Here is a 24868-nt window from a genome sequence, read left to right as displayed (position 1 = left end):
GCATTGATAATATTGTTGACGTTGTTATTAATCGTGTCGCAACTTCGAGACACAAGATAGAAAAACCAGTCGCTTTGTTTCGAAGCGCCGAAAGGCGCAATGCATTGTTGGAAATGTGGTTTATTTCACTTCCGCCCCTGAAGGCGCCATTTTCGGCGTCGTGACGGGGCCAAGGCATGACATCAAACCGCAGCAGATCATAATCCTGCTTTGTGCTGCACGAAGCTTTGCCATCGTTCAACAATGGGAAGGAAGAAGAAGAAGCAGATGAAGCCATGGTGTTGGTATCCTTTTGAACTAAATGTTCCCGAAAAGGGTGTTATACTTAAGTCGTTCCTCGTTAGCGCGACAAAAGAAAGCGAGGCCCAGGCGTTGCGTAAGAAGGTAGGAAAGTTCATTAGCTCCGATGCTACATGGGATCCGCGTGTGTGGCCGCCGCTCGATCTCCTTTCATAATGAATGAATACCGCCGAAGAGCCGCGAAGAAGGCTTACGAGTCTTTCTTTTCACCTTATCCATGTGTCTAATAATGGTGTATTTTTGTGCGTGTAACTGGTAGCATTGGAGCTAGCTGTTTGAATTAGCGGTGGGTTTCATTCCCAATCAACATGGTCTTCGTCTCGATGATTCGTAGTCACTCATTGGAGGCTAACGTACGTCTATCCAACTTGTTCATGAATTGCCTAGGCGTTTATATCAACGAGTAGTCGTGACGTGTTCACAGCCCGCACGGGTGTCCTCATAATAAACACCGAGCTCATCCGATACTCGCAGGAGGACGATGCATTATTAGAAGCGTTTATGTGACGTTAGACCGCTATTCACGTTTAACCCTTTTAATCTACCATTAGGTTTTTGGCCGCAGGAGAGTGAATCAATAAGTGTGTTTGTATGGTTATATCTGTGTCATGCATTGTGGGCTTGTGTGGAAAGACAATATAGAAGCGGCCCTGTAGGCCCCTGTCTTGAGTAATGTTGGCAGTCTGTTGTCTACCAACTTGATCCTTCACTCGGCCATCCCAGGTACTGTAATCGTGACTTTGACGACGAAAAGATCCTCATACAACACCAGAAGGCTAAACATTTCAAGTGCCACATATGTCACAAAAAGCTATACACTGGTCCGGGTTTGGCCATCCACTGCATGCAGGTGAGTGTCTTTCTTTATCGTGGCAAACATGGACAGCCCAGTGTGACTCTATACTGTCTATAACCCTTTCCTTATTAACCCTAACCCTGCTCCAGGTACACAAAGAGACCATTGATGGTGTACCAAATGCTATACCTGGAAGAATAGACATAGAGCTGGAGATCTATGGCATGGAGGGGATTCCAGAGAAAGACATGCAGGAGAGACGGAGAACGCTGGAACAAAAATCTCAAGGTAAACAAAAAGATTGAATCATCTTTTTGTTTATATTTTACTGGTCTCAAGGGGGCTTTCAAATCATTTTCACGAATATATGATTGAGGATGATTCAAATTGGCATGAGAAGAAACGCATGTGCAACATTACTTGCTGGTAACTGGTATGGACCATTGGCCAATAACCACGTGGCACTCCATTTTGACACCTCCCCGCTCATTCTGTTGGCTGATCTTAAAACCTGTTGGATCCTTAACCTCCATGTGTTGTGTCTGGCCCTCCAGAAAGCCAGAAAAAAAAGCAGAACGAAGATGCCTCGGATGAGGAAGATGATGATGACGAGCCAGGGCCCTCGTTTCAGCACCCGCCAGCTGCTCAGGCCCCCGCTAGCTACAACCCTGCCATGGGCCAGCCTGCCCCGGTCATGCCCCCTGCTGGCTACCAAGGCAAGCCTTCAGTCACTTAAATCAATGGTTTCCTTTCCAAGCACTGGTTTATGTTCAGTGAGTCAAGATGGAATATGAAGCACTGCTTTGTTTCGACCTAAACACCTCACCTAAACAATGTAGGACATGTGAACTGTGTCCGCTGTGTGGCTCAATGATGTTTCTTATGCAGGAATGCCTCCAATGATGCCAGGCGTCCCGCCCATGATGCATGGGATGCCCCCTGGCCACATGCATGGGATGCCACCAGGGTATGTCTTCAGTCTCCCTTCACTACTAGCTTTGCAACCTGTGGAATAACCGATCCGGTAGACCTGCTTTTATTGTATTTGGTACATGTTTGTATAAAACTACTTAGACAACTTTCCAGCATAATCAGATTTATTAGAATATCCACATAAGCGACAAGCTGTAACCATATCTGGTAGGGCTGTAACGATACGCGTATCAAACCGAAAATCGCGATACTCAAAGCCACAAACCTGTCTCGCGGTGTGAGAAGGCAGAAGCGCGATATGCCCTTTTTAACTCTTCGGTCAAATTGTCCGATTGAAATTTGCTAATAATTTGTCTAAATAATAGTCTGCTGACAGCGCCCCCTCCTATCGATGCCGTAAATATGTGACGAGATGCCCTCTCTGTGATCACAGCTCTCCGTGGCTACGGAGGATTGCATTTCTCCACAGCCGTCGAAGTCCTCATATGCGATATGAACGACATTTATCCAGAGTGGGCCAAGCGCGAAAAAAATTGCCTGTGTGATCCTGTCTCTATTGTTTTGTGTGATTTGACTGGCAGTTTTTTTGCTTATAGGTCGGAATGAAGCGGCCACCGATTATTGACAGGATGGGTACTTTATTCTACCGGACTCGTTCGCTTCTTCACTAGGCACACGCGCTACCGCTCGCTCTCCTCGCTCGTCCACTCACTCGCTGACGTCACTCACGCGCGCATACGCACACTGCCATTCTCCCGCACACACATATGCTACTCGTAACACTATGCCTCGTTATTGCGACGTTCATGTTTTTCCTCATCTATTGAAAGTTAGGCTATTAAACATGTTGCATTCTATACGGCCTGATTATGACATTATTTAAGCTACATAGCCTAATAAGAAGCGCTAATAAGGATATTTGAATAAACCAACCAAACAGTTAAAGGGGCCCTATTATGCCTACCAGCAAAAAGCATCCTCCAACTGCAATCTTTGGTTATTTCTTTATTAATTTAGCTATACTTTAATAGTATTCTTTCGGTTCAAATCTGTTCAGTGTTCTAAATTATTTGTTATTAAATGTTACATTAAGATAATTGGTATTTAAGTGTTGTTTCAATAAAATGCTTTTTAAATTTAAAAGAATCGTGGGATGTATCGAACCGTGGGTCAAAAATCGTGATACAAACCGAATCGTGAATTTGTATATCGTTACAGCCCTAATATCTGGTCATCACAACTACGTAGTTGTATAAACTACTTTTTAAGTCCCAGATTAAAATTTTCGTTGGTTGACTGAAAGCATCCTGATTGGTCGACCAGAGACGTACATCTTTTTCATTTTTTCGATGTATCTGTTGATACTTCCATGTTGTAATACATTTTGTTTTTCAAGGTTATTTTGGTTCTAATTTCATAAGGCATAACATATATTTTCATCAAATGGTCATAAATAACAGGATCGATTTGTTTGCCTTTACTGTACGTACACCGGTTATGTTGCCATGCCTGTTCAACACCCAAAAATCCATTATGAGCCAGGAAAAACCATGCATTCAAGAGCATGATGAAGAAACAAACACATGTCATTAAAAACAAAAGTCCATTACCTAATTATCAGCAAGTTAATTTCATCATATGCAGCATGTTGTTTGGGGGCACTTGCACCACCATGTAGTGTTTATTGCTGTCATACAGTATTATAAAGTTATGTTGCACCTTTTGCCTCTTCCTGTGGTAAAAGGTGAATGTGGGTGGCTCACGGTTCATCCAGTGTGCACGATGGTTTATTTTCTACTTGTATTCCATTCTGACATGGTGGCCTTCTGCAGCATGATGCAGATGGGAGGGATGATGCCCCACATGATGCAAGGGATGCCCGGCATGCCCCCAGGTAACCAGTTTAATCACTCCTTTTCAAGTGAGTACATTTAAATGCAATTCTTTTCTCTTTTCACTGTTGACCTAGATACTACTGTCACAATTTCTGTTGGAGTAAAGTGGAGGCCATTTAAATGTTGTGTCCACCAGTGTGTGTGATCGAATTACATCTCAACCAAAAGTGACTCTGAACCTATGTTTGTTCCAGGGATGCCACCCCACATGGCCCCTAGGCCTGGCATGCCCCTCATGGGTCAGCCGCCTGCAGCGGGTTCAGGCATGCCCAGCCGGCCTGCTGTTCCCCCAGCTCAGCCAGCCGTGACAAAGCCCCTCTTCCCCAGCGCAGCACAGGTAATTGTGTGATTGATCCGTGTCCAGATCTCAACTGGAAATCACGATGTTTAAACATATTCTGGCTACCATAGCTTCTCTTTTCTTAGCACTTTCAATGTAGAAAGAGTCTCTGGCTCAGTTTTGAAACTCCACCACTAGATGGCATAGGTTCACTTCCACTCACAGTGTCTAGTTATCAATCTTGTTCTGCCATTCTACATGAAAAACCATGCTTACAACCAAGGCCAGGAGGCCTGACGAGGGGAAGGCGTGGCACATACTTTAGACTAAACTTTTAGAACAAGCAAAACCAGTACTATAAGCACCTCCATAAGTATGTGCTCCACTAAATGGAAACTGAGCATGGACGTGCAGTGGTGCAGTAATATTACATAAAGTTAATGTTGTGAGTCTCTGTGAATGTTGCTGATCTTGGTTCTTGTTCCCCGTCAGGCCCAGCAGAGTGCGTCGGTGTCGGCCCCCTCCCACAGCGCACCCTCCACTGAGCCGCCAAAAGCAACATTCCCTGCATACACCCAACCCCCTACCTCCTCCTCGTCTGCTTCTTCCTCTAACCTTTCTAGTGGCGGCGGGGCTAAGCCCCCAGTCCCGGTGACCAGTAAGCCCGCCACACTGACCACAACGAGTGCGACCAGTAAGTTGATCCACCCTGATGAGGACGTCTCGCTGGTAAGTAGTCTGAGCTTTGCGCTATGACCTTTCACAGTAAGTAATTACTGATATGTTTGTACAAAAAGGCTTGCATTTAATAGACATCTCATTTGTAATTCATTCAATCATTTTTTTTTACCTCACTGTTGAATAGAGTATTTATAATATATTTTTTAAAGGTAGGGTAGGCAGCTTATTTAAGAAGCATTTTTTGTCATTATTTGTGGAAATTCTATGAACATCCAGACGGCTGTCAATAAATTAAAGGCAATGGCATCAAAACACAAAAAAAAAGGAAAAATCTGTGAGCTGTTGCAGGCCTGTAATAAGACCGTTCAATTAGTTAATTCAGCCCAAATGAAAAGATCGGATGGCTTACCTGCCCTTACACGAATGCATATGACCAGTGTCGTCCAGAAGGCTAGGCCGATCTATTCACAATAAAAAAAAATATATATATATTCAAGCCCAACTATTGCTATACCTAGCAATCTAATCATGTCATTTGGGGGAATGGGTTTGGAGGTATGCCTGACAGGGAGGGATGGACTTTGAGTGAACACAATTGACAATTTTGAATAATGTTTGTTTCCATTTTCTTTGCATTATGTCTTGCATTTTTTTGCATTAAAGAGGCCTTCTAGGTTCCCTCTCCCTCCTGATTGTCTCCTTTCTGTCTCCCCCCCATTGCCCCCTTCCCCCACTTCCCCCTACCAGGAGGAGCGTAAGGCTCAGTTACCCCGCTACCAGCGCCTGCTGACCAGGGTGGGACAGCCCCACGTGGTGGGTCAGCCCCACGTGGTGGGTCAGCCACATGTGGTGGGTCAGCCCGTGGCCGCAGCGGGCGGCATGATGCCTCCGCAGCAAGGTATGCCACCACAGCAGCCTGGCATGAGACACCCCATGCACGGTAAGAGATGACTCAAATGACTCCGCTTTGGGGGAATTGACTCAGAAGGTAGATTGAGCCTAAAGACTCTTGAATGAGCATAATAACCTTGTTTATGAACGTTGTACCTCCAGGTGCTGTAGGTATGATTTGAGTTATAAGGGAGCGAAAAGGGTATTGGGAAGTATTGCATTTCACTTCACACGACTGTGATTAACAGGCAAGATGAATTCCGCAAACCAGTCACGGAAGAACTGCCCTGTTTGATCAGAATTGAACCTGCGGTGGTCTAGAATCTAAATGGGCCAGCGCAATCAATTGAAAATGGATACTCTGCCCATTTCATTCGACCTTGACTGATGGAAGGCTATGCCTTTCTAACTCTTTAGACTTTAATAACTGCTCTTAAATCGTACCTGCAACACCTTTATAAGTGATTACCTGGATGTACAGTTAATAATGATGTAAAGCAGGCCGTTTATTGTAAGTCTGAAGGCTGTAAATAAAAAAAATGTTTCCCTCCCCATATAGGTCAGTATGGGGCCCCTCCACAGGGCATGCCTGGCTACCTGCCTGGGGGGATGCCCCCTTACGGGCAGGCTCCTCCAATGGTGCCCCCCTACCAGGCCGGGCCCCCCATGGGGATGCGGCCCCCGGTCATGTCCCCCGCGGGCCGCTACTGAAGCACCTCACTAGGTTTGGAGGTTAGCACCTTTCTCTGATCCTTGTGCTTTTTTCCAAACCTAGCCGCAGGCAGTGAGCTGTAGGACCAGGGGCACTGAAGACAAACCGATAAAGCCTGAGTAACACACGGACGTTTAATGCAATACCTTTTAGCGGGGTGGGGGAAGGAACGGTCTGCCGGCTGTTTATACATGCGTTTCTCTGCCCCTGTGTTCCACTCAGGTTTGTAGAAGTGAAGCGTGTTTAAGTACAGAATCCTATTTTTGTTTGGAAGCTGCTGGAGTCACATGAGCGATCCCCTAAAAGAAAAGGCAAGTTTCTCTTGTAAACGTGTTTTTATTTTATTTTTCACTTTTACTTTCCTCTTTATGTTTTTGTTTTGGTAGAATCATTGATGCCCTCACAGCACTTCTGGTGCTGTTGGACTCGTGTCCCCAACCGCGGTTGGTGAGGGCGTCGGTGACAGACTTGACCAGTGTGTCCCCACGGTGCTCCTCAGCCTGGCAGCTGCTAGCTTTACTCTTGACCTGCTCAGGTGTCCCTAAAGCTACCCCCTGCCCAGCGAGGCTTGCTTGTGTCCATCCTCTGTAATGTTTTAACAATCTGTTGTAATAAAGCCCAACTTTGAAACAAACTAAAGAGAATGCTGGCGTGTCCTGTGGGAGAAGTCTTCATTCAGGTTGGTTCTGCAGTCGTTTTGATTTAGTTCTCTGTGGTGTAGGGACGGACCAAATGTAAATATTTCTCAAGTCGATTGAGAAATGATTTGCCAATGATTTACCATTCAATGATCCGCCATAAGTAAGACAGAATTTCCCTCCTAGCGCAATGTTCAATTTGTGTGTGGCATCAGTATGAGGTACAGTATTCACATGTAACAAAGAACCTACAAACCTACACCTTAATTGTGAACGTCCTCTGATTTGATCCTTATTTTTTTATTATACTTGGTGTGCATGGATGTACTGTTAACAGTAATGCAGTGTCTGTCCTAAATGATTCTGTCTTAATGAGCATAATAAAGGTAATTTTGCTGCGTATGCCTACTTTTTTTACATGGCAATAAGTAATATAGGTCAGTGATATCAAAACTATTTTATTGAAGCAATGTTTCAAGTGCCTCCACGTATGGGTGGGTCATTTTATCATTTTTTTGGCACCAGTATTACTTGAATACAATGAATACTAGGTGCGACAATATTACAGAAATATTCTTGCATCTCAGTTTCCTTGATTCTGCTCAAGGTCGTGACATGACCTTGTGGATGAGTAAACCAGTCGGTTATCAGATTTCTAAAGAAAAAGTAAGTCATGAAATGATGGTCACGAGTTAACTGTTTTTGATTCACCGGTTTCAAGTGGGTCATATTTAGATATATTTATTTATACAGATAGACTGGCAGCCAGACTTTCCCTTAAGGCGGACATCTTGACATGTCTCCTCTTCATGTAGGCGTACTATGTACTTTTGCTAAAAGCTTATGGAGCACGTGCTCTGCCACGCTGGCCTGACGACCTCAACCACAACAAAAACACTACCCGCAAGCCTTTGATGTATTACAGTGCGAGAGCACTAACACGTCCCCTGCTCTAACCTATTTCATTGGTCAGAAAGCGCAATGTAAGGAAGCATAATGCATTAGAGTGGTGATGTCACGCCCCTTCCGGTAGAGCCTATGAGATCGAAAAATATGAATGGGTTTCAATTAGTCAGTAATTATTTTCTGGTCCCAGTCTTTATATAACTGTATCAAACTTCTTCGTGATTTTTTTTGTTTTCTTTGCATAAAAAATCATTTAAATCCACTATCCTACGTGTAATCAAGGGCATATAAAGGCTGGGACCAGAAAATAATTACTTGCTCTCCATTGAATCCCATTCATATTTTTCGATCTCATAGGTGCCATGGGCTCTACTGGAAGATGATTGACTTCGCCACTCTCGCTTCAGAAAATTAATTATGTTTTTCTTGATTAACGAGCTAATTAGCTCAGAATTCTGGGATTTTTTTAAAGTAAAAATAAATTCAGTTTTTATAAGTTTACGAGTTACCTCAAAATCCTAAGAAGATCTCATTCACTTAACAGCTCTATTTCAACAACAGCGCGTAGCTATCCGGGGTGCGACTGTTTTCTTCGTAGGAGGAATCCGGGAAAAGTCCAGCCTCAGGCACTAGGATTGGACAGGCAGCCTGTCCGTCAAACTTGCACGCTTTCTCCTAATCCTATCAGAGAAATGCGTTTAACTATCGAGTTTAATATATTTACAATTAAAAATAACCTTCCCTGCGGTCACTTGACAGATTCTAGCCTTTTATTGTTTGGATCAGGGATTTTAAAGGTCCCATGACATGCCACCATGTGTGTATGGAAGCAGATATGTAGCAAAATTCAACAATTGCAACTTGCAATTCAATAAGTCATTACATTATACAATTGACCATTCATTATGCAATTTAACAATGTAATTTGTGAATACGTTATTCAAAGTGGATTTTAATATGCAAATTGACAATGAAATCCTCAATACAATTTGCAAAAGTTATAACAATAAAAATAGAATAACTGTCCAATTTTTTGAGTTCCTTTATTCAAATTGAAAAGCTATAGCGTCCCCGGGATTGTAATGCACTTCGCCACGCTCCGTGCGTTGCGAAATTCAAATTACATTTCAATCCGCAAGTCACTTAGTTTTACAAAAGATTATGCATAACGCTTTGCAAAAGATTTTGCAAAACGTATCAGCCAATCGCGTCTGGGCGGGATCTACGTCACTTCCTCGCCAGACCAGCTGATCATCCACGACCTAGCACTTGGCACTTTCTTTCTATGCCTAGCATTGTGCCAGGTTTGAGGGTGTTGACGTATATAGTAATAAGGTGAAAATGGCGGAAAAGACGGTGGCGGGGCTGCTACGGGAGGCCGCTGTGACCCTAGATGAGCAGCGGGATGCAGGGTCCGAAACAGGGACCAATATGCCTGCACCGGAGAAGGGCGCGCAAACTGCATGTGCCACTTTTCTGCTCGTATAGGCTACTTTACTGAAATAACTAGTCAGGGGCGTTATCTCCCTTGGATGATCTGTAGGTATGCTTTGTTGATCTGAATAAACGTGTCTCGAGTGATACTGCATTGTCTCACATTGATTCTCGAGCTCGCTGCTTTGCATAGAGACGATCCAGAGCAAGAGACTACACCTAAACTTTTCAAACTGGGGGTTCTTCTGGGGGGGCGCGACCTGAGAAAAAAATAAACCCAAAAAAAAACCTGAAAGTCGATGATTCAAATCATCAGTCTTACTTCAACTGAAGAAGTAACATAACTAAATCAATTTTCAACCGTTTATCTTCGTGCAAACCATTTATCAAAATCTACACACTTGTATCTTCAATAATATCTGAACAGAATTTCGATATCATTTAAAATTTCTTTAGAATCACAGTTTTAGTTTCATACCGCTTCGTTTTCAGCTGTTTTCATTGAAGACGTCTGCCCATTCTGATAAACCTACTTCTAGACATCGTAACTCATTCCTTTTTCAACCGTTTACCATCGTTCAAACCATTAAACAAATCTACACACTTGTATCTTCAATAGTATCTAAGGAATTTTGATAGCATTTATACTTTTTTCAGAATCAAAGTTTTAGTTTAAAACCGGCATCGTTTTGGTCACCATAGCAACGCCGGTAAACAAACCCCGCCGAATAGTCTAATCTCTGGACTGAAAAGGCAGATCTGATTCGACTCAGAAAATTCAGAGTCGGGGACAGCCCTAGAAAATAATATTGCTGACTAACTTTAGCAAAGTGGATCGGTTTTTTACGACAGAGTATTAGAGCAACACGTGAAGAAAAAAAATATTTTTGCCGTGACGAGATTAAAATCGACACGTCGGCTTTAAAGTCAACATGTCGACATTAAACTCGAAATGTCGAGAATATAGTTGAAACATCATATCGACTTTAATCTCGACGTGTCCATTTTCCGTTCCTCTGTCAGCACGCAGACGCTCCAGGCATCCTTCCAAGCGTGCAGCGGATGACACCAAGTAGTCATCCGCTGTAGTAGTGCGGCATTGCATTGCCATCAGTGGTTGCATTGACGGTTTTAGTTGCTATATTGTTTGGATGGAGGCCTACACCACAAACAATGACCCCAGGGTTATTGCAGACTACTTCGTGTCATCAGTTTATGACCTATAAACATTGTTATAATGATTGATAGTCATGTTTAACCATACTAAAGTGTCAAATAATGACGTACATGCATTTCTTATTCTTAGGCTTTAGATTTACAATTGCATACTGGTTTGGAGTCTCTGGGTCACATGGCATGGAAGCTATTGAAAGAAATATGATAATTCCTGCATATTAATATTCATATAAAATAGAGGAAGCAACCTACCATAACAAGTGGTGTGTCTTATTCTTCGGGTTTAATAATACAATTAGATACTGGTTTGGAGTCACTGGGTCACATGAAATGGAAACTATTGAAAAAACTGCAAGTATTTTGTATTGATATATTTACGTGAAGTAATTTATTGACTGTCCCTAAATCAGTTTCCAGCGATTCCCCGCGAGGCTCTGCGAGGTGCGCTAACCGTTCTCCTGCTGCTATTGCCGGGCAAATCTCCGTGAAGTCGCGGCTGGAACTGGACTGAATATCCGTCGAATATCCAACCTAAAACTAACTTCACCGCGGTAGATCAGAACGGGCTTTCCGTCTGAACGACCCCAAAGTCTGATGTGCGCCAAGTCGACAAACTAACTAGTAGGTAGCCAAGTATGTCCCAACATTTCAAAAACGTAAACCAAAATTAAACTGGATTAAAATGAACAGGCGGGACATATTTGCTATGATGAAGTAGAGCTCTTATGAGAATGAGAGCTTCTCTTGGGATTTTGAGGTAGGCCTAGCCTATCTCGTTATTTAAAAAAGAGCAGAATTTATTTTCTGAAGTGATTGCATTAGGCTACGCTTCTGTACATGGCACTGTCTGATCAATGAAATAGCGGGCAGGGGGCGTGTTAAGCTCACACGAGCTTTATTAAAGCGTGCGTGCGACTTACTAAAGTGCGCGTGCGATTTACTTAAAGCGCGCGTGCGATTTACTTAAAGCGCGCGTGCGACTTACTGAAACGCGCCTGCGGTTTCTTTCAACGCATAAAAAAATACTACCATATCACCTCCTAGGCTCCGTACAAACGTGAAGGGGCTCCTCAGAGTCAGGGTTTTCAAGCAGATGCGATCTGCTTGCTTCCTCCCTAGGTTTGAGGGCTGGGCTTCAGTGCGGATCTCATCTTTCACCTCCATACTTCTATCCATTCGTCATGGTGCTCGATGCAGCACCCACTCTAGGCTAGGGTCAAGCACGGAAGTCTGGGTGGACCAGGATTCACGTATTGATTGTAAAATGGGGATTCCTCATCTCTATGTTTTATGGATGGTGATTATCAGTGGAAATGGTAAGTGTAGCCTATCTAGTATTTTAATTTTAGAACATAATTCCGTTAATATAGGCTAACAACTCAAAACATGTTTTTTTCAAACGAAAACGTTTTTGCGCCATTTTTTAACGACCGATTTAACTAATTCAAATTTTGCAAATCACTCAGTATAAATAAAAGTCCGAAACTAGTCATACGCGGCCCTTCCAGACCCCTTTAGGCTGAACCTCTGAATAAGTTCCCATTATTTCTCTTCGACCATCTAGTGCGCGCTGGCGTCGAGCTCCTTCAGAGGCACGTGGGGGAGTCAGCGGTCCTCCGATGCTCAGGCCCACCAGGTACAGAAGACACCTCGGTGTACGGCGTCCGCCTGAAGCGGTGCTGGCTGCGCGAGGAACAAGTGCTGTTCATGCACAAGGACAGTGTCAAGCCGTACGTGCCGAACCATCTCGACGACAAGCGATTCAACGTCGGCGGTGACCCCAGCGGCCGGCAGGTGAACGTGACCATCTCGGACCTGAGGCCCGGCGATACCGACCGCTACTGCTGCGAGTTCGTAATCGAAGCAACACCAGATGATAGGATCATTCCTGGGGAGGTCGAATTCTTCATCTACGTTGGTAATGGTGAGATGAGTTTGATTTATTTACATTATTTAATTTGTCTATAGGCCTACTATTTATTATTATTCGTATTTGGCTATAGTTATTATTGTTAGGATAGTAGGCCTACCTTATAGATGAATTGACGGGGATCTACCAACTTCTTGTTATGAATTGGGTCTCCTTACTGTCTCCAGTTGAACAGTTTCTCATGTGAGGAAAGAGTCAAGACGAATCCGAAACCTAGAACACACGAAAAATCATACTCAGTCTGGCTCGATAAGTCACGTCACCATAAAATAAGAAAACACAGCTTTCGAGCCAAAGCACTATTATGCACAACATATTTATAACATAGTTTGAGAAAAGCAGATAGGCCTTCACATAGGCCTTTTCCTTTAATCATTTCAGTTAATTAAGTAAAAGCGTTGTCGATACGGCATTTGAAACATCTCCGGTTAATTCAGCCAACCTATTAATAGTTTTGAATTTAATTCAGATTACACATGGCATTTTTCAGAGAGACAAAATAAGTGTTGCCAATCAAGTGGTTATTTTGCATTAAGAGGCTATTTTTATGTTTAGTTCTTATGAAAAAATACGTGAGAAAAGGCTTTCAACACTGATGGCACGCAACAATTGTCCTTATTTGAACAACTCCATCGCACAACACATTGCGTTCTCCGTCCGCACATCCTGCCATGACTTCCGCTTCCTCTTCCACCCCCCCCCCCCCCCCCCCCCCCCCCCCCCCCCCCCCCCCCCCCCCTCAAAGACGACCCCCGCTCGCTGGACGTAGTGCACATGGAGACGTCCGCGGGGGGCTCGGCCGTGCTCCCATGCACGCGCCCTCTAGGTGAGGGTCGGCAGGCGGCGGTGGAGGGGTACAGCCTCAATCGTCAGAGGAGCTCAGGCCCCGTGGAGCTGCTCCACCATTCCAGGGACCAGCGGCTCCCCTCCCCGAGCTCCATGCTCCCCTCCTCCCGGTCCTCCTCCCCCTTCCCCGCCGATCGGCTAGTGTTCGCGACGACGCCCACCATGGGGGGCATGGTGTTCAACCTCACACTGCTCAATCTGCAGCCCCAGGAGAGCGGCTTCTACAGCTGCAGCCTGCTGCTGGCCAGCAGGCCTCTGGCCGGCCACAGCCTGCGCTCGCCCGTCGTCTATGTTTCCGTGCAAGGTGGGCGACCATCCGGGTCCATCTCTAAAAACCCTATCGCTCCCCCCCCCCCGGTTCAGTTGAATAACAACGGTTGTATTGGTTGGAGGTTTCAGTTAAGAGTCATCTCTTTACTACCATATCTCAACGTCTGCTGTCCCATAGGCACGTCTGTTTTACGTGTTCTCAACCAACCACTCGTTTCTCTTAAGGGGGAACTAAGTCTGCCGGGCCTTTCACTTCCTCCATCATTCAGCTTCAAGCTATTGTCTTGAGTGCTGTTTTGGTTCTGCCATATCTCATATTAAAATTATTCATGTATCAATGGTTTCTATTACTGTCTTGTATTATGCTGTATTATGTATTGTTGAATATATTTTATAATCTTATATCAGAAATTCAACACCTGTCTGCAGGCGGTCAGTGTAACTGCTCCAGCTACAGCACTCTGCTCTATGCTCTGTTTGCCGGCGTTGCTGTGTTGTTGCTGCTCCTGATGCTGCTCATATATTGGGTGAGATCACGTGCATTGCATATGTACATTGCACTATGCATTTAAATCACTAAACAGCAACACGTTCTCTATTATTATTTTTGTGTTCAGCTGAATAAATATGTTGTTTCTATATGTCAGTTGTTTTTTTTCTGGCTGTTATCAGTTTCACAAGTTACTCTCTGTTTTTCATCGTTTGTGACTTTTCTCTCCATGTCATTGATGTTCTTCATGCAGGCTAGAGGAAGGATCCGTGTCAAACCACAAGCGCAGGTCCCCATCTACGAGGAGATGGTCGGGGTACGGTCGCCCAAACCGAAACTTGGCCCCTGTGGTATAGGCACCTTCCATCTGGAGGAAGCGGATGTTTCTGATTACAGCAACTCCCTTGTTGCCAAACCCCGTACTGAGAACCACTATGAGAGCCCCAGCCTTGCAAGAATCATTCAGGGCTAAGGCAGGGCTCAGGGCCATGCTTTCACTCTGTGACATCGTCACACCAATACCTCAGCACACAGGTGGTGAGGTTAATCCTGGAACACCAAGCAATACTTTGGATAGAACTCTCTTAGCTAAAATTGAGTTGAGTTGAGTTCTAAAAAAATACCCTTTTATAGGGCAATGCTTGAAATGTTATATGCAAATTCTCATTTTTATATCTCTTTTTGGAGATTCTATTTGTAATATATAGCCTGTCTTATGTGAGTTCTTTACTTCTGCATATTAACCACCCATATATTTTTAGCATATTGTGGCTTAAAGCTATTGCAGGCTATTTGCTTATTTTTCTTTTCATGTTTGTTTGAATTGTCTTAATATCCCGACAGAAATCAATAAATCGAATGCTTTGACAAAAAAAATAAAAAAATGTTAAGCACCTATTGGATACTTTCAACATTTTGAAAATATTGTGACCCTTTGTGTAACTAGACTGCAGCCTGTAAAACACATAGCCGGTGGTCTGCATTTGGTTTGTATTTCCATAGTGGTCATCAAATTCACTGTATGCAACGCCTTTTGTATGAAAGTCTCACAAATCAGGTTTTTTGGTTTGGTTTCGAGAAAAGACTAGTATTAAAAATGCAATGTGTAACATTTCAGCTCGATTATTGCTGATCTTATCAATAGTATTTGTTATCAATACAATAGTATGCTGTTCATCTCGTAACTCGGTCAATAATCTTTCTATTGCCACTTTCAAAAAAGGAAAATTTTTAATTGGCTATAACAGATCCATATAATGTGAGACGTGAAATTTGGTAGACCTTTCTTATTGCTTTGTAAGAGGTCTGATAAGATTTGGTCGATTTTGTAGGTTTTAACACTTGCACAAATACATTTTTAACCTGATTTGGATTTTTGGTAGGGATATCTGTGGTTATTTTGCATTCATTGTCCCTAATTTGCAGGATAACATATTGAAAGTAATGCTAATAAAACTACAAAAAGGGACAGGACACTTGGAAACAGCCAAGAAAAATTGCAATTTATTAATATAGTCGAAAGAAGCTTTTGTAATTCATGAAACATTTTTTTCCTGGTGCATGTTCTTAACAATCACATTCTAGGAGGAGGAAAAAAACAACATTAAAAGCCACAACCTTGTATCTCAGTTACGTACGTTTTTTCTTTTCTCTATTTTACTTTTCTTTTGAAAGAAAAGAGGAAGGCAAAGGCAACGTACCCAGACCTCCCCACCCAACCGTTCAGATAAACAGAAAAGAAAAAAAGACCTTAAGTCATGGGCTTTTGCTTCCTTTTCTCAGTAAAAGCCACAGTGCTTCAGCAGATCAATAAGCGCTCATTGGTTAAGGACAACACAGCAAATCCATCCAAATGTATGACATTATTTAAGGACATGTAGAAGAATGAGTAGGGGGACGGGAGGCCGGACATCAGAGTGAGAAGAAAAGGAAAACAAGTCAAATGCGACCCTACATTAAACTCTGACCCCTATGGTGTCAGAGTGGACAGGTGGCCACAGGTCTACAATATAGGCTTCCGTTCTCTCCCGCCCCCTTTGTGCATAGATCATGAACATTACAAAAACTAAACAAACCATAGCCATCGTCCTCCATAATATAACCGTTCTCTGAACTCAACCTGTTACGTTAAGGAAATCTCTCAAGTCGCTAAATAACTGCCATAGGAATAAACGCCAACAAGGCAGGAGATGATTTTGAGACGAAAAGGAAAATCATGAATCAAAATGCTCCTGAATGAAATAAAGGAACTTTACAAATGCAAAGAAAACAAAAACAATGGTACAATATTAATTTGCATGTTATCAATGCCTTTTTGACAATTCAAACCATGGATACTTTGTTGTAAATGTAAAGCAATTTCTACATAGATTTCACATGTAAAGCACAACACTTTTAAAAAGTTGATTCTCAGTCCTTTTTTTTGGTAAATATGTCACTTGCTACAAGTTTTTCCTTTTAGTCACTTAAAGAAACAATGCTATTTTTGTATTTCTATATCTGGTAAATTCTTAAAAGCCTTCAGTGCTTGGAACTTGTATTCTCTCTGTTGCAGTTTTCACATGAAACATTAAACTTGGAAACGACAGCGGGAGTCTGTTTTAATGGATCCCGGGCCTACCTGAGTCAAGATCCACATTGTGAGTGTGCAAGATAGTGAGCAAATTTGCGTCGTGTATAGAACATAAAAAGTTACAAATCAATACACACAGATCGTTGGCGGACAGTAAGAGAGGAAACTAAAAGGTACGACACAACACTGATCATTCCCAGAGTTCTGAAAGCATAAATCTTCCCTTTGCAAGTTTGTAACTTCATATTCATAAGATGGAATTTGACATTTTCGTTTAACATTCCTGTAATGAATTCCTATTTTGCTGAACCTCAGACCAATGAAATGCTTGTAAACGGCCAGTGACTTTTGCAAAGTATGAGCGGCAAAGAGGCACCTCTGAAATGAGTCAAACTCATTTCCCACTGCATCTCTTTCCATTAACAGAAGTATTACTAGTCCTTCTACAGCTAGCTATGGCTACAGTTTTTTTTTTCTTTTTTTTTTTATCCTTTGAACAAAATGGTGCAATACTCAATGATAATCCTTGTTTTGGATTATTTCACAATAAAAGCCACTATAAGGTAGATAAAAACTTTTTACAGAGAAAATGAAACCCAAATAAAAGAAAATAATCCATTACATCCTTGAGTAAACTTTTACACATGAATTGTCACAGTCTCCCCTCGTAACCAAGTGTGGTTTTCACCTACAATGAACTGATTGAGGGGATAAAGACACTCAGTGCGACTTTAGAAGATAACAATGTCCATCAGAATCATAGGTCAGAATATAGTTCTCCACAAGCAACACAAATAAAAACAGAGAATCAAAACTCATTGAGTGTCACATAACAGCAGGCTATTAGCCTTGAATACACAAACACACTTGCTTGCACTCACATTCATACAGACGTCGTAATTTCAAGCAACCAAGACTATGTTTAGTTGTTTTTTTTTACATTTTGTTGAACTTAATGCAAGATTTGAGACCGGCGTCCTCTAAGAGCCCAGATTTGTACTACTAATAAAAAAAGTAAAGAGAAACAAACTAAATACTTCACATTACTGTACTGGTGCGCCTTCAAGTATTTGTGATCAATATGTTGTTTCTCATTTTGTCGTTGTTGATATGTTTGTGATTTTGTTCTCCTGTGTTAAGTACGTATTCAACCAGTTGATATCAGGCCGAACATTCAGACTGGTGAAATAAACTACCAAATTCACATACAGTACCAGGACTTCTGGAGGAGATGGGCGGGTAAGACACAGTGCCCTCGCCCCCCAAACCCTTCCCTCAAATCACTTATTTGCAGGGGGAAATACATATTGCTTAAGATGCCTTCAAATCAAGACAAAATACAACAGACCAACCAAAAACAAAACACGTTCGACAAGGATGAGATCCAAGGTGCCTGAAGATGTGCTCCGCGCACACACACACACACACACACACACACACACACACACACACACACACACACACACACACACACACACACACACACACACACACACCGTAGTGTCCCAGCGGGCTGCACCCTATAGCGCGCAGCCTCTGCCGAGTACAAACAGCAGAGGTGGAGAGAGGAGAGCCTCTGGGTGCTGGTGTAGAGTGGGTGGTAGGGAGGGCGGGCGTGGTACCGACAACCCGCCCCCTCCTCCGTCCCTCATCATTGTCCGCCACTCCCGTGGCACCGCTGCGAGGGGCTCCTCTGCTGTCGGGGGTCGGTGGGGGGGGTTGGTCTGGCTGAGCGCGGATCAAGGCAGTAACAGAAACAGGCAATAGTGATTTTTGCTAGTGTGCTGCGGGAACGCCAGTCCCCAAGGTAGCCTTTTCCACGATTTCCTGTTGTCGTTTTTTTTTTTTGTCTTTGATTGAATTAGTTTCTTCCTCCATTTGTTTTAAGACTTTGTACCATTTGACTTGTGCCCCCCTTGTCCCCCCCCCCCCCCACGGCCTGCTGTAAGCAGGGTGAGCTGGGGTGGGGGGGAAATATAGAGTTCAGAGGTTCAGGACACAAACACAGATCATCAGAATTAACAGCAACCACTAAGAAACAAAAGGCTTTCCGCCCTCCCACTTCCTGTTAGATGGAGCGAGTGCAGTTGGACCACAATGACGTTTGTAACGCATAGCGATTTTTGTTTCTTTTCGTTTAGGAAACTTTTTTTTTTGCAAAAATGTTTTGTCATTTAAATTTTTCGTTCAAACTTCATCAAAACGATGTTAAAATGTGATTTCATTTTTGGTTTTAAAAAAAATAGGTACCAGGGATTACCCCTCCTCAACTGTGCACCTTAGCATTCTAGACCACCCCTCCCCCCACCCCACCTCACCTCACAAGAACAAGCCCCCCACACCCAGTAAGAACCAGAAGAGCATAACCCTCCACACTGGGTCTCAGTGGTGGGGCCTGCCCCTCCTGGCTGGGCCTCCACTACAAGGTGCCAGGTGCCCTCTGAACACACAGCACATTTGTATTGGCACATTTATATGTTTGGGGGGGGGGGGGGGGGGTCACTTGCATGTAGGACCCCCCAACACCACCCCTTTCCAGTCAAACGAACCGGTGAAATTGCAAGCCTCTTGGGTCGAGACAGATTAGTGGACCCTCCACCCCTTCCACTGTGACTGATTAGGATAGTCTTCCAGACGAGAGGCTAGGTCCTCTTCCTAGTTTTTTCACGCAGGGATCCGCCGTTTCAACGGCTCTCACAGTACCACCGCCACCGCGTCGTGGAGGGGGTGGGGTGGGCGCGGTGCCGCCTGGGATTTAGCTTCATCAACTCTTCTTACCCTGAGATCAAGATGATGGAGAAGGTGACGTCAGCGCGGACGCAACAAAAAGGCCTTCCTCCCAGCCGAGCGGTTTGGAATATCGGCGCACGGGGGGGGGGGCCCCGAATTTGACCGTGACAGTCGCCATTATTTTTTTTTTTCAGCGTTGTGCGAAAAAAAGGGGGAGAGGGGAGGAGGGCGGGGGGGGGGGGGTCAGGGGTGTGGTCTAACCGTGGGCGGAGTCAGAGTGCAGTACTGATGATAGTCAGCGTGAGTAGATGCTGTTACATTGGGCTTCCTCTAGGACTCTAGTGTTTTGCATAGAAACAGAGCGAGGAGCCGTGATTCCCGTGGTTATAAAGGAGGGACTACAGGATTGATCAGTTTGTTGGGAGGTGGTGAGGAGAGGGTTTGTAAAGCGTAGCAGCTAAGTGGAGCGCAGCGGGGCCAAGGGGGGGGGGGGGGGGGGGGGGGGGGGGGGGGGCCAGCCTGGGAACAGGGGGAGCAGCGTTGAAGCAACAGACCCTCCAGCCCCCTTGAGACAGCTCATTATTAGTCCTTTTTTGTTTTCATTTGTTTTTTCTTCTTTTTTTTTTTTCTTCTTTTTTTGCACATCTCAAAGACACTGCTTGGAGGTACAACAGAATACTGTCCAACACAAAGCATGATCAGTTTGTATAAACCAAAGTGTAGACAATCAACAACGGTCTGTAGTGACCCTCGCTTTGCATTCAGTTACACAGGATGATCGCACAGAGGCCCCTCCCACACAGTGTTCTGCACCAGCAGCCTCCGGACCACCACTGCATGGAGACACGCACGCACATGAGGACATGAACACATCAGCGATAAAAAGGATAGTCTGAAAAAAAGAAGACAAAAAACATACAAAAGATAACCCATTGGCAAATAACCCATAAACATTACGGTTCCATCTTCAAGCTAAAGTGATCATTGTGTCAAAGAACTGGGGGAGGGAGCTGGGGAGGAGGAGCTTAGGGGGGTGAGGGGAGGAGCTAGGGGAAGGGAGGGTCAAGCAGGACCCAAAGTGCCTTGTGAGGCGCCAGGCCCCAAAAAACGTTGGGCTGGCCTCGCAGCAGCCATTTCCCGCCAGGCTGAAGTTGTGTTGGTGGTCTTGGGAGGGGGGGGGGGGGGTTCTGACAGGAAGTGCTGTGCTGGGGTCGCCCTTCTGACAGGACAAACTGAGCGGGGGCACCGCATCGAGAGGCACTCTGTGGACCCGCCCCCGTAGGCCCCCCCCCCCCCCCCCCCCCCCCCCACACCTCTCCCCTCGAACTGGGCGACGGGGGGTCGGGGCCGGAGACCAGAAACGTTGCAGCTCTTCTGAGCAGAACCAGGCTCCTCGTCCGGAGTAACAGTGATCTTCACTTTGATATTGTTGCGTGACCAATCCAAAAGGAAAACTCCCAAAAGAAGGGAAATCAAACACTGCGGTCAAACATTGTTCAGTTTCGTTTTGATTCCCTTCGTCTTGGATGCTCGTCCAGGAGTACGTACAGTACATAGGAGAAGCATATTTCACCTTTCTTCTTTTTGTTACATTTGTGTATTTTTTTTTGCTGCTCCTTTTGATTTATTGGATTGCAGTTGAATCGACTTTGCTCTTCATAAGTGAACCCTTTGAATTTATAAAAGTTTTTTTTTTGTACAGTACCAAATGCACGGAACACTCGTCGGTCTACTGCATTGTGAGAACCCATCTTATTTGGTATTGTGCCTGATACCCGGAACCAGCCGTCCCGACCGGGAGGGGGGGGGAGGGGGGGGGGGGGTCAGCCTGTGTGGGGTCATGTCCGCGGGGCACTCACACTTTGAGGAGGAAAGTTGTGCGTTGCGATGTACGAGCCACTCAAGGCTCTCCAGTCCAGTTCATATACCAATGCACAACACTGGCTTCTTCCTCTTTGCAAAGTCTGTCCAACAAGAGAGGAGGGGGGGGGGGGGGGTTCAGGGTTCCGTGTTCAGCCCGGTAGGCTGGGTGTCTGGTTTCGCTAGATCCAAAACCCCCCCCCCCATGGTTTCGAAAAGGTAAAAAAAAAATAGTGATCCAATGGTTAAGTGCTCGTCATTGGTGGACTTTGTAACGCAAGGAAGAGGAGTCTGTGGTGTGTGTAAATATTGCACAATGTCATAATCGTCACAACAAGGTGAAGTGATGTGGGGACCTGTCTGGTCCCCAGGGGGCAGATCACAGAGTTGATGAAGCACCCATCGGCGCCCACGTTCGTCCGAGCAGTACAGGATACTGTCAGACGTTGATTAGTTGCCACCCGACGAACAAGCGTGTGTGTGTGTGTGTGTGTACTACACACACACACAAACGTACAAACACACGCACATGAAAAGAAAAAACACTCAAGCTAGGTCTGCGAATAATCTTCTTTCAGCGTATTAAGTTGCAATAGATATTGGGCAAAAAAAAACAACGGACTTTTGCCGATACAGGTTGGCAAACGAAACAACAACAGATTCGAACCCAGAAACAAACAGCAGTGTCAATCCCTTTGAGACCACTAATCAGACTGGCAGGGCCAGCCAATAGGACCAGTCTTTTTTTTTTTTCTTCTTCTTCGGTCGCCCCAGTAACATGGTTGGTCACCAATCGTGTCCCACGCCACCTGCTGGCTCAGAGTTGGAACTGTGCAAGTATTCAGCTACTTCTTCAGCTTCAGAGACAAACGGAAACGAGGTGGGCCTTGGGAAGGAACCTGGGCCCGGAGAGCACTTAAGGCTTAATATTTAGTGCTTAGAAACAAACATGAACGAGTACAAAGGTCTGTGTTGTCTTTTTTTCTTTGTTGTTTTTTTCTTTTCTTTTTTTTTTTTTATCAACCGAGTCGTCATTGGCCACGAAGAACCAGCAGCGCACGGCCGCTCTTCAGTCTTCAGTTTGGGAGCGGTTGGTTTTTTATGCTTCTTGTTGTTTTGAGGGAGAAGGAACGTTTTGAAATGGCAGCTTTGATTGCTTTTTAAAAAACACCTCACATCGAGTATTATCCATGGGTGAACTGAGATTCAAAACAAAACACTTAAAGGATCTCTTTGTGTGGTTCGGAACGTAAGTCACATTTGTTTGTTTTCTTCCCTCCATGGAACAAATAGTACAAAAAAGAACAGAGTAAAGAAAAGGCTCAAAAGGAGGAGCAGAGTGGAGGTGAATCAGAGGAGCTGGAAGTCTGCAGTCTCGAACGGTTGGTGAAGACCCCAGGCTTCTGATCCACCAATCGCAGGCCAGAACAGCTTACATTGACACTGATTATCGCCACATGATTTGCTTGGGTTTCTCTCCTGGCCATGATGAAACTGTACTGTCCGTTTATGTTTTTTTTTTCTCCCATATCCTTCTCCTCCACTGGGGGCCCCAGCCCCAGAGTCCCGGTGTGGGGGGCTGTGGGGGGGGTTAGGGTTAGTGGAGCCGTCCTACATGGACTCTCCGCTCAGCAGGTCTCCAGGCAGCAGAGTGTGAATAGGGGAGGGGCTTCCCATTCCGCGGGCATCGTCTCCGCCCCCGGGGGGTCCCCATAGGCTGGAGTACTGGGGGGTGCCCCCCCCCCCATAGCAGCTCCCCTCCGCCCGACTTGGCCCCGCCCCCGCCGGAGCTGCTGCCCCACTGGCTCATGGGATGGGCCTGCGTGGCCCCGCCCATCCGGGTCTGATTTGTTCCCGGGTTGGCCTGCCAGCTAGTGGTGGTCGCCCCTAGCGACTGGCCTTGTGCAAAGAAGCGGTTCACCTCCTCCTCGCCGGCAAACTCAGCCAGAATGGTGGTGTTCCCCAGGACACACCTACAGAGGAGGACAGAGCCCGCCTTTAGCTCAAGACATTGAAGACAGCTTGTATACTTACTATAGTACTGTACATACTATATTTATATTTATAGTACTACATACTATAGTGTATAAGCACCATTAGGTACTACATACTATAGTGTATAAGCACCAATAGGTACTACATACTAAAGTGTATAAGCACCATTAGGTACTACATGCTATAGTGTATAAGCAGTCACCATGAGGCCCCACATACTACATACTATGCGGTGCCTTTGGTGCCATTGCCTAAGCACCAGCAGGGGGGCTTACATGTGCAGGGACTTCTGGGCCTTGGCGGCTTCGTCCTTGGAGCTGTAGCGCACCACGGCGTTGCCCTGGGTCAGGTTGAGGTGGAATGTGATCAGGGGGCCGTGCTGCATGCATAGGGTCCTCAGGGTTGAGCCATCAATCTAACGCACACAAACACACACACACACACACACACACACAGGCACACAAACACGCACACAAAGTGGCGTTGTGAATAAGTGACATTCAAAGAGGGGTGGGAGACAAGCCGATGACTTCTACGGGACGGTGAGTTTCAGAATGACACTGACACTACTGTCCATCAGTGAGGGTAACACTCTGTGTTGTAACGTTTACAGGTGAAGCGTGCGCTTTGGGCCCGGCGGGGGGGTCCCCTACCTGGGGGGTGAGGTTCCTCAGCACCAGCCAGCTGCTGGTCCTGTGAGGGCTGTCGGTGCTCCAGGTGGCGCCTTCTGACAGATGAACACAGCACAGGGACGTTAACGCTAGCTGCTTGTTTCGTTAGCTTAATAGGTACATCTCTGCAAAGTGTGTCCGAGGAATAACAAACATTGTGGTCACCAATCAGGTTTTTTTTAAAGATTAGATGAGATAAAGATTGGTTGGTTAAGTTGGTTAAACGCTTCCTTTTTCCTGAGCAAATCCTCTCAGGGGAGATTTGAAAGAAGGAATGCAGGCTGTACACTGAATTACATTAGCTATTGAGTTTGAGCGATTGGCGGCTCATCGGATCTATCAAATAAATTGAAATAACACGTGTTTATTGTTAGCATTTCGTGACTGACGATGTACTTTGGATGATTATTTCGATTTAAACTTCTAAAGCCAGCAAACCATTTGGTCCCCAAAAGACAACATAGTAAATTAGAAAATGATATTAAGCATTTCAAAGGGCTCTTATAATAGACAATGTATTTTCAAGACCATATTTTGCCGGGGTTTTTTTTGACTAGACATCAGGAAATGAATCGTAAGGAATATCCCTAATTAAGACCTGGTCAATAAATTGATGACCTACATATTTGTAGGGTGTATTATTATTTAAGTGCCTACTATTTCAGAGTTATGTGGATGTGTAAATTGAGTCAAATATGGTTGCTTTTAATGCCCAGTAGTACGGGAGAGGCTGAGGGCTACATGTGATTATTTTTTTGGAGTTCTGACTTTAATCTCTGAATTGTGACTTTAAACTAAGAAAAAAATAAATACATTGGAATGTGGCCCTAATCCTTGGTTTGATCGCATTTCGGGAGTTGTA

At 44.7% G+C, this 24868-nt stretch overlaps 3 protein-coding genes across 8 annotated transcripts in view; 2 read left to right on the top strand and 1 right to left on the bottom strand.

The window, feature by feature from the left end:
• Positions 1–132: 132 nt before the first annotated feature.
• Positions 133–7526, top strand: znf207b (zinc finger protein 207, b). Of its 5 annotated transcripts, none has more exons than XM_030351776.1 (11): positions 133–284; positions 1024–1150; positions 1246–1384; positions 1651–1812; positions 1985–2063; positions 3862–3950; positions 4119–4261; positions 4697–4933; positions 5633–5783; positions 6336–6508; positions 6875–7526. In XM_030351776.1, exons 1-10 carry the CDS (start codon positions 244–246, stop codon positions 6485–6487), a joined length of 1320 nt encoding a protein of 439 aa, XP_030207636.1. In that variant the 5' UTR covers positions 133–243; the 3' UTR covers positions 6488–6508; positions 6875–7526. The 5 variants fall into 5 exon arrangements, with proteins under 5 accessions (XP_030207636.1, XP_030207633.1, XP_030207634.1 ...); XM_030351773.1 differs by having other exon boundaries at positions 5633–5825; XM_030351774.1 differs by having other exon boundaries at positions 3862–3923; positions 5633–5825; positions 6336–7526.
• A 4070-nt stretch (positions 7527–11596) lies between these two features.
• cd7al (cd7 antigen-like) lies at positions 11597–15806 on the top strand. Of its 2 annotated transcripts, none has more exons than XM_030352733.1 (5): positions 11597–11958; positions 12207–12566; positions 13318–13722; positions 14097–14215; positions 14432–15806. In XM_030352733.1, the coding sequence occupies exons 1-5, from the start codon at positions 11736–11738 to the stop codon at positions 14648–14650; spliced, it is 1326 nt and encodes a 441-aa protein (XP_030208593.1). In that variant the 5' UTR covers positions 11597–11735; the 3' UTR covers positions 14651–15806. The 2 variants fall into 2 exon arrangements, with proteins under 2 accessions (XP_030208593.1, XP_030208594.1); XM_030352734.1 differs by having other exon boundaries at positions 11725–11958; positions 14118–14215.
• Positions 15660–24868, bottom strand: part of tnrc6c2 (trinucleotide repeat containing adaptor 6C2) — a 57145-nt gene continuing 47936 nt past the window's right edge. Inside the window, 4 exon segments of the mRNA XM_030352731.1 lie at positions 15660–23083; positions 23085–23313; positions 23611–23750; positions 23989–24062. Coding sequence (XP_030208591.1) covers positions 22952–23083; positions 23085–23313; positions 23611–23750; positions 23989–24062 — 575 coding nt within the window. The 3' untranslated portion in view covers positions 15660–22951.

The sequence above is a fragment of the Gadus morhua genome, chromosome 3, assembly GCF_902167405.1.
Source record: "Gadus morhua chromosome 3, gadMor3.0, whole genome shotgun sequence".
Lineage (NCBI taxonomy): Eukaryota > Metazoa > Chordata > Actinopteri > Gadiformes > Gadidae > Gadus > Gadus morhua.
The sequence above is the reverse complement of the archived record's forward strand: the minus strand, read 5'-3'. Positions and strand labels throughout refer to the sequence as shown.

Coding starts and splice junctions, on each gene's coding strand:
- znf207b (XM_030351773.1), top strand. CDS start 244: ATGGGAAGGAAGAAGAAGAAGCAGATGAAGCCATGGTGTTG. Junction 285..1,023: donor CAGATGAAGCCATGGTGTTG/GTATCCTTTTGA, acceptor CGGCCATCCCAG/GTACTGTAATCGTGACTTTG. Junction 2,064..3,861: donor ATGCATGGGATGCCACCAGG/GTATGTCTTCAG, acceptor GGCCTTCTGCAG/CATGATGCAGATGGGAGGGA.
- cd7al (XM_030352733.1), top strand. CDS start 11,736: ATGCGATCTGCTTGCTTCCTCCCTAGGTTTGAGGGCTGGGCTTCAGTG. Junction 11,959..12,206: donor GGTGATTATCAGTGGAAATG/GTAAGTGTAGCC, acceptor TCGACCATCTAG/TGCGCGCTGGCGTCGAGCTC. Junction 12,567..13,317: donor CTTCATCTACGTTGGTAATG/GTGAGATGAGTT, acceptor CCCCCCTCAAAG/ACGACCCCCGCTCGCTGGAC.